This window comes from Nycticebus coucang, chromosome X (assembly GCF_027406575.1).
Source record: "Nycticebus coucang isolate mNycCou1 chromosome X, mNycCou1.pri, whole genome shotgun sequence".
In the NCBI taxonomy this organism is placed as follows: domain Eukaryota; kingdom Metazoa; phylum Chordata; class Mammalia; order Primates; family Lorisidae; genus Nycticebus; species Nycticebus coucang.
Window position 1 is genome coordinate 25,690,160 of NC_069804.1, and position 9,302 is coordinate 25,699,461.

Consider the following 9,302-nt stretch of genomic DNA (forward strand, 5'->3'; position numbering starts at 1 on the left):
TTGTCTCAGAGATTCAAAGAATGAACCTATGGACCATACAGATCAGTGACAAGATAAGATTTATTATTTAGAAAGGAATAGGGAAGGAAGGAAAGGCACCAGAGCCTCTGTCAGAGGGGGGAGACCCAAGTGGGAAGTTGTGCTAAGGGGTGATATACTGTTTTGTAAATAGGGAGGTCCTGAGAATTATATTTGACCAGGATTTGGCACACAGGAAGACACCTATTCAGTGTTGGTTAGCGAATGAATGAATGAGTATATTAACAAATGAGCACAGTCCTTCCAGTTCATGCAAAAGTGGCAGGGAGTCCACTCCAGAAGAGGCCCAGGTTACATGAAATACTGGAAAAACTGCTTTTCTCCTGTCTTGCCTGTATTCAGAGTGTAGTTTGGAGAGAAGAGAGTCTGTTTGCCCAGACCAGAAAACAGAGGTCCCTTTCAGCCCTGAACAGGGGAACCCAATATCACTACTATGATTTGCCCTTAATAAAAATGAGAAACTAAAGAAAGAAAAAAATGTATTTCAGAAGAACCTATAATACAGCTGTCATTAGATTCTATTCTTGTTCATTATATTTGCGTTTTGATTATTTGCCTATAATTTGGCATTGATTCTTCTTGATTTAATTTTCCTCCTCTCTATGGGACAGAGTCTCCTAAGAATGAGCCTTCCTAGTGGTGTGGAATTGGATGATAATATATATAGCCATGAAGTCATGTTATCTACACTGCTTTCTCCAGAACACTTTGAAGCATGGGGGAAAGTAAAACAAAGAAAATAAAAATCTCAAGAACCTTCACCTCAAGTCCTTATATAAGAGGGAAGAAAAAGGCCTCAGTGATCTGGAAAGGACTAGCCCCACAGATCATTTTATTAGTGAAATTCTTGCTGGTCTCAGATAAGCAAAGACATGCAAATTGTAACTTTAAGTCTGCAGGCTAAATCTATCTCATGAAACTAAAGTCTGTTGGACTTTTTACTAGCGATGAATTATAAGTGTATCTTCCCATGTACAGGAAAGTGTCAAGAAAAGATTATATGTTCTTCCTCCTATCCAGGGTCATCTACATAACTGATGCTTCCTTCACTCCCTTTCACTCCTCTAACATTTGTCTTATCTTGTTATGCCCAGGAGTCTCTCAAAGACCACACTACCAGACAAGTCAAATTAAAAAGCAGTGCTTTTAGGGAAGAGCCAGCCAGCAACTGCCTCAGTGTCCCAATATGGGGTTTCTGAGAGCAGCACCGAGTTGTCTGAGGCTCTGACTTTCATAAGACAAAACTTTTCCAGGGGGCAAGCATGCATAATTACAGAAGCAAAAACAGCATTTAGGGTAAATCACGAGTGTAGTCAGTTCTATGATCACAAGAGCACTTAGTAACTTTTTTTACAAAACAAATATAATCTACAATGTCTTAAGGTAGCGTAGAGAGGGGGACTCCCATGTGGGGGTCGTAAACAGCATTATCACAAAAAGTGAAAGTGCTGCATGACATCTGGAGTACACTTGCCAATAAACAAATGAATAAACATTAATCTAAAAAGGATTCTACTTATAAAATTTGAGGATTGTTAATGGTAGATGTCAGGTAATGAGTTCACTATTCTGTTCCCTGTATTGTATATATTTGAGAATTTCTGTGATAAAAAAGGATTTTATTATAAATAATCATTGTTTTAAATATGAAAAGATAAGTAAAATGGAGCAATTTCCAGCAAAATCTAAATGATTAAAAAGGTTCACAAAGAAATAAAAATTTTCACTTGCACAATACCAAACTGAACTATATCTGAAACCCAGGCTTCTAGGATCAGCCAGATTTGGAGGCCTGTTACACCAAATGATGAAGAAAAAACTAATCACCACCTCATGTAAACTCCTCCATCCCATATACAAAGATTGGAAATTAGTCACTTTAACAGGCTAGTTTCCTGGACACATGAACCAGATGAAGATACCCTTAATAAAATAACACTTGAGACAAGCTAACTCACATGAAAAGAAGATATCCTAAATAAATTTACAGGCCATCTATTAAAGCAATAAAGTAATGCACAAATAGGCTGTGTCCAAGGAATGCAAAGACGTCACATTTAAAAATAATATCAAGTGGAAATGACTACTTTACACAAAGAGATGAAAACTGTGATCATGTGCAGCTATAAAAAATCTTTCAGTACCAGTCCATGACAATACTTTTATCAAAATTAGATTATGGGAGAATTTACATTTTGTAAAATATATAATGAACATAGTAAATGTGAATCATTACAAGCATCCTTAATAGAGTAAAGGAGAATATATAGCTGTACGCAACAATTCTATTGTTGAAAACAAGACTAAAATACACAGCTAGTCCACAACAACAATAAAAGTACCAAAGTAAATAAAAGGTTTTGAATGATGTAAAGAAATAATAATGGTAACAATATGATTTCTTTATTGAAAAACAAAACAAAATAATTGGTGCAGAAAATATTTAAATGTATGAGGAAATTCAGGAAACTATTGTACAAAAGATCACTATGGGCAAGTTAGGTGTCTAGTCTCACAAAATACAAAACTGATTAGAAAATGTAATGGGTAATATACTCTTAATAGCAGCAATAACAGCCAAAAGAGAGGCAACCCATGAAGAACAAAAATGCAAGACTAGACACCACACTGAAAGCAGACTGATGGCACCACCCATTGCAGAAGAAGGGGCCCACAGAGCCGCACACTTAGCCAGTTCGGTAGGTCCTAAGCATGTCCACTGGGCTTGGGCTCCGCTTTACTTCCTACTCTAGTCGTTCAGATAAACAAGGTCCTCCTTGGGTTGAGGCCTGCTGACTCAGCTCAGCAGAGTGAGAATTCCCGGAGCCTACATAGAGCCGAAGGAAGCACATTGTGAGTTCTCTGGGAACCGGCCCTCCCCCAGACACAGGAGCCCAGAGACAGCCCCTCCCCTGCTGCTAAAGGGGAGGGGGGAAGTGGGCGGAGCAGGAAGTAGTCAGTCGTCACTTCCTCCTCCAGGCTACTGGCCGTTAGGCCTTCCTCTGAGGTGCAGTCTGCGTTGCCCCCGGAGGTGCCCCCACGGTCAACCGAGGGAGGCATTGTTGATTTTCTCAGTCTCGTGGTGGATTTCTTGAGGTAGAACAATCCTCTGAAAACCGTAAGCCCCCTGCCCCTGAAAAGCGAGGCCACTTATAGCCCTGCCCCGACCCAACCCTGCTCTTGGGTCTAGACTCCCCGGGAGTGGCCATTAGGCCCAGCGCCATTTTCCTTCTCCACAGCGTCTCGGGAAACCCAAGTCTCGGTCTGAAGCTGGTGGCCTCAGGCCAGCAGAGGGAAATTTCCCAGGCCCTCAGGAGTTAAGGGGAGGACCCTCCTGAAGGATGAGGGGACTTGGTGCCCCAGAACTGGGGCCACACAAAACTGCGTCGTGTAGAAGCCTGAAGTCCCTGCGGGCCTAAAGATGGAGGCTTATCTTGCTGGGTGCCTGGGAGGGTCGGGGGCTGGTGACTTGTTGTAAGGGGCTGGCTGCTGGTCAGCAGAGCACAATTTCCAGGTCATGAGAAGAGTCAGGGTGACCACTGTGGTCATTGTAGGGACCACCCACCCTTAACAAGAATGGGGAAATGCCTTTTCTGTTGTCAGACCTGGCAGCTCAGGTGGTGCTTCCTTTCTTCCTCATTAGTACCATAGAAGTTTGGGGTGTCAACATGAGGACAACAGAGGGAATTGGGGCTCCCGGTCTTGCCAACAATTGGTATGATGGCTCCCCCTTCTAGCCCCCTTGGAAGCCCTTGTTGTCACCCTACTAAGCCCCAAACAAGGCTGCCATGCACTGGTAACACTCAATTTAACTTTCTCCACAGAGGTCCAAGGAGAAAGACTGAGCAGGAGAACAGGAGCCCTGTGGGACCCTAGAGCAGTGCTAGTGCTCTCACCGAAACCTGCAGTGGGGCCCTGGTTAAAGCCAAGGCGGTCTCTCCCTGCTGAAAGAGCTCACATGATGTCATTCTTCTCCCCCAGGTGCTGCCTCCCCAGCCTCTTGGTCCACACTGTGGCCTGCGGTCCCTGATCACAGCCATCATGCCTCGTGGACAGAAGAGTAAACTCCGTGCTCGTGAGAAACGCCAGCAGACACGTGCTCAAAACCAGGCTGTCAGCCTTCCTCAGGCAACTGCAGAGAAGGAAGAGGAGTTCCCTCCTTTACTCCCTGCCTTTCCTTGCTCTTCTCTTTTTGCAGGTGAGAATGGCCAGCAGACACGTGCTCCAAATCAGGCTGTCAGCTATCCTTAGGCCACTGCAGAGAAGGAAGAGGAGTTCCCTCCTTTCCCACCTGCCTTCCACTGCATTTCTGTTTTTTCAGGTGATGCCCCAGAGTCCCTGGATGTTTGTATGTCCCAGGGGTCTGAGGAAGCTCCCGGGGCTAGCTGTCCTGAGGAAGCTGTTGCCGCTACTAAATCCGATGAAGAGGCCCAGAGTCAAGATGAGGCAACAGCAAGCAGCTCCCAGGCATCAGCCTTCGCTCTGAGTCCAGCCAGAGATCCTCTGACCAAGAAGGCGGGCCTGCTGGTGCAGTTCCTGCTGGAGAAGTACAAGAAGGAAGAGCCCATCCTGAAGACCGATATGTTGAAGGTTATCAATAAAAGGTACAAAGACCACTTCCCTGAGATCCTGAGGAGAGCCTCTGAGCGCATGGAGGTGGTCTTTGGCCTGGAGTTGAAGGTAGTCGACCCTGTTAATGTGGCCTACAGTCTTGTCAGCAAGCTGAGCTTCTCTGGGGAGGAGGGTGCGAGTGGTGTTAATGGGTTACCAAAGTCTGTTCTTCTGTTGACCCTGCTGGGGGTGATCTTTGTTAAAGGCAACCGTGCCACTGAGGAGCAGATCTGGGAATTCCTGAATATGTTGGGGGTGCATGCGGGGAGGAGGCACTCAATCTATGGGGAGCCCCGCAAGCTCATCACCAAAGATATGGTGGAGCAAAACTATCTAGAATACCGTCAGGTGCCCAATAGTGATCCCCCAGCTTATGAATTCCTGTGGGGTCCCAGAGCTTATGCTGAAACCACCAAGATGAAAGTCTTGGAAGTTCTGGCTAAAATTAATGATACTGTCCCTACTGCCTTCCCTAATCCGTATAATGAGGCTGTGAGAGATGAGGAGGAGAGAGGAGTAGGGAGACTTGCTCGCAGTCTTGGCCCTGTTTCTGGGGCCGGGGGCAGGGTCTAGGACCACGCCCCTCAGATCCTCCCATATCCAGTGAGATTTTCCACTCTGTATCTGCAGAGAGCAGTAACCTTCTAAGTAGTGTAGAGTAGTCGGGCTTGAGGGAACAAGATGTTCATCTGTTTTTTTCCTGTCACACATGAGTAAACTGTGGCTGTATCTTTTTCTTTCTTTGTTAGTTTTCATATGTTGTTCCCTTTAATGGAAGATTTATTTTGTTCACAATCTAAGTGTGTTAATGTTATAGATGATGCATTGCTATTTTTCTAGTTTAAGACAGACTTTTGTTATGTTTAAATGAAATACCCTCAGTACTTTCTTTTATTATAGCATAAGGTAATATGACATTGTAATGGGTATTTTCATGGAAATGTTAAAGAACTCCACTGGAAAATAGTTGAGATCAAACAATGGTGAAACAAGAAGTAAAATGGTTTATTCTAGTCTTTTCTGCTCTTTTTGACTTTTTGTGGAAAACTAACTTCTGTGAATCTGAATCTGGTCAGGTGGTTCAAAGTATATGAGAAAATAAAGCATAATAAATTAGACTTCTTGCTGACTCTTTTTGTTATTGTTATCTTTTGGAAACATGGAGCACCTGCACTTTGGAAGGCTCCCTGATATTATTGGGAATGGTAAGAAAAGGTGGTTGCAACTGCCGTCCATAGAATTTAGTATCTAGTAGTAGTAGCTGTTATGTCAGGAACATGTTTACCATACCCCCTAAAATATAAAGGATATGTAGAAAGAATAAATGAAATAGAGGAGATTGCAGACTAAAGAAATCAGGTGTAAATTACGTGATTAAGACATTTTGAAATCTCAGAAAACTGCAAGTTCCTCAAGGGGAGTTCATTCATGTGAGGTTGCGTGTTGGCTGAATGACAATATTTGATTGGTCAGTAGGGGCCAGGCTGTGAGCCAGTACCTCTCAGTATAAAATATGCTCAGCAGGGACCAGGCCCTCAGTCAGTACCTCTCAGTATTAAATACTAAGACTGAAATGGGAAACTAGTCTTAAAATTTACTCTGTAGTTGTCTGTGTACAACAAAGAAATCTCCAAAGAGGTAGCCTTGTAAAGAGTCCTGTGTCCCGGTCCACAAACTAGAAGTTTTGGGTGTAAGACATGCCAAGCCTTACTGAGGAATGTGGGTGTTTCTCCCTTGAGATGAGATACCAAGGAGTGAATGAACTGTTGTCATGGCTTAGACGGAGAGCCAGGGTCTGCTCCATACAAGGTCATTTTAAGCATGTCAAACTCCTAGGAGAGGGCTATATTTTTGCCAGTGATAAAATTAATGTAAATGGTGGTGATCCCGATGGAGGGGCTCCTGAGAGTCCGGTGGTTTGTCCTGACATAAACCACGAACATTCAGTTACCTTTATCTGAAGAAGATAACCTCACACCCAAATTAAAAAAGAGGAGTGCTATTGAGGAATGTTAGCCTCAATTTTGGAGGTATGGCAGCATTTCAGCTCATGTGGACTTGTATGTTTTTTAAAGTATTCTCTAACATTTTCTAGAAATAAAATTCTGTGAGAGAAGATTTTTACCATTTTGGGTCAAAATAGGGTTCTCAAGTCAGTAAAAGAAAAGAAGGAGTCCCCGGCCCTGTCTGGAATCAAGGTAAGGGTTTTGAGTAGAGACACAGAGAACCCTTCACTCTCAGAGCAGAGAGGACCACACAGATCTCCACCCTTCCTGGTAGCCCTGGGATACTTGGGCATTGTTGACATAATGTGACACATTATGTGTCACAAAGGGGGAGGGACTTGGTATAAGGGTTATGACCTAAAGTCAGCAGTGGGAAGATTTCCAGACTTCTAAATGCCACAGTGAGTAAACTGAGAAGTAGGAGAACATCACACCCCATATATCCCCAACAACGGGAGGACGGGGGTAAGAGCATCAGATTTCATTCCTTGCATTCAGCCTTGGCAGATTAAGGACAGTAAGGTCAGATGAGAAGTCCTTCATACCCTCTTAAGGGGTGTGTTTCGACGTGGTTTTGTCCTTAGTATTAGGGGTTGGGCTTCAAGGAAAAGGAGGGAGGAGTTCCAGGACATGCCAGGGGTCAAAGCAAGTACCGAGGGACACATCCACCATTAAATAGAAGGGATAAAAAAGAATCTGGCCCCACTCTGGTTTCAGCCAAGAATACCAAGAGCATGGCTGTCAAGCTAAAGCCATCCACCATTTCTTCACATCAGGCCTATGAAAGGTGAGATCTTTAGTCTGAAGGTGCAGCCACCATTCAAATGAAGGGAGTAAGGGTCCCAGGTCCTCTGTGCCAAAGTAAAGACCTTTGTTGAGGACTGAGGACTCCAAGGAGGCTAGAATGGAACATCCCCCCCCAACCCCGAGAAGTCAGCACTGTATGCACGTGAATAGCAGTGATAAACTGTGGACACCCTTACCTTCATTTTTATAGTTCCCAGGGAGGTTTGTAATGTTAACTTCAGAACAGCAGAGGAAATAGTTCCCATGACCCCCTCCACTTCCTCTTCTGTTTGGGGGGATATTCCCCAAGGCTCATTTGCTGCTGGGCCAACTGGCACTTCCCAGGAGCCTTGGAGGTTACCATCCACCACCATTACTACTCCAGGCATTTTTGGCACAAGATCTCATGAAGGTAATGACAGCCAAGATGGTGAATATCTATGCTCCCACGTCATCTCATCCTCCACTGAGAACTTGTGCAGTGACACTTTAACTATGAAGGCACGTTTGTTGGAAAAGTTCCTGCTCTATAAGTACAAAATGCAACAGTCCATTACAAAGGGAGACATGCTGAAGGTTATCTATAATAAATACCGTGATCACTTTTCTGAGATCCTCAGGAGAGCTTCTGATCGCATTGAGGCCACCTTTGCAGTTGATCTGAAGGAAGTTGACTCAGACGGTAACTGCTATGAACTTGTCAGCAAGCTGAAACTCCCCAACAACGGGAGGATTTATGCTGGCAGAGGGTTACCCAAGACTGGTCTTGTAATGACTCTCCTGGGTGTAATCTTCATAAAGGGAAGCTGTGTTTCTGAGGAAGACATTTGGGATTTCCTAAATAAGATGCATGTATACGCTGGGAGGAAGCACTTCATCTATGGAGAGCCAAGGAAGCTCATCACTCAAGATTTGGTGAGGCTGCGGTACCTGGAGTACCGTCAGATCCCCAACAGTGATCCCGCACGCTATGAATTCCTGTGGGGTCCCAGAGCCTGTGCTGAAACTAGCAAGATGGAGGCCCTGGGATTTCTGGCCAAGATCCATGATGCTGTTCCCAGTGCATTTTCATCACGATATGAAGAAGCTTTGCAAGATGAGGAAGAGAGAGCTCAAGCCAGAGCTGCAGCTGGGCCCACTACTACCATAGGGGCCGGGCTTGTCTAATCGCTAAGTCTAGCAGTTTCTCCCACTCATATTGAAGTCTGAGTGTTTTTCATCATCCAGATAAGAAAATACAACATCACAGTAGGGACTTTCTTGGAAGTGTGAACAAATTCCACAGATGGGGGAATGGAATGAAAGAAAAAATAAAGCATGGTCAATCCTGATTTTCCTCATTCCTTTTAGTCTTTTGTTCTGGAAAATTAAATGATGTATACCTCAATATGTTTAGGTTATTAAACATGTCAGGAAAGTTAAATTGAAATAAGTTAGATCTCTTGCTCACTATGTCTTAGTCCCCAAACATCTATTTAGTATCTGTTTTGGGGGAAGTTTACTGGTACTGAAGATGCTCAGGTAAAGACTCAAATTCTGCCCATAGCATTTTCAAAGCCAGGAGCTACATAAGGTAAATGTTGAGACACCTTCTGTAACTTACAAGAAAGTAGAAAAAAATGCACAAACAGGGGTATTGTAGCAGAGAGCAGAAAAATATAAATTTTGCAAGGCAAAGAAGTTTGAGTTTTGGGGAAACTGCTAGTCGGTCTATGTGGTGCAGCTTTCAAATTAAGCTGTATTGGGAGCTGAGTGAGACTGTGGGACTGGTGAGAAAAGGCCAGACCCTCAGATGATGTCTTAAGTCAAGAGATAAAACTCTGGAATGGAAAACTTCACTGTAATGTAAGGACTAACATT

The 9,302-nt window shown here is 43.9% G+C and overlaps 1 protein-coding gene across 1 annotated transcript; it reads left to right on the forward strand.

Moving 5' to 3' along the window:
• Positions 1 to 4,080: 4,080 nt before the first annotated feature.
• LOC128576727 (melanoma-associated antigen B2-like) lies at positions 4,081 to 5,223 on the forward strand. The gene is made up of 2 exons (XM_053578972.1): positions 4,081 to 4,237; positions 4,361 to 5,223. The coding sequence occupies exons 1-2, from the start codon at positions 4,081 to 4,083 to the stop codon at positions 5,221 to 5,223; spliced, it is 1,020 nt and encodes a 339-aa protein (XP_053434947.1).
• The last annotated feature ends 4,079 nt before the right edge of the window (positions 5,224 to 9,302 follow it).

Coding starts and splice junctions, on each gene's coding strand:
- LOC128576727 (XM_053578972.1), top strand. CDS start 4,081: ATGCCTCGTGGACAGAAGAGTAAACTCCGTGCTCGTGAGAAACGCCAG. Junction 4,238..4,360: donor TTGCTCTTCTCTTTTTGCAG/GTGAGAATGGCC, acceptor CTGTTTTTTCAG/GTGATGCCCCAGAGTCCCTG.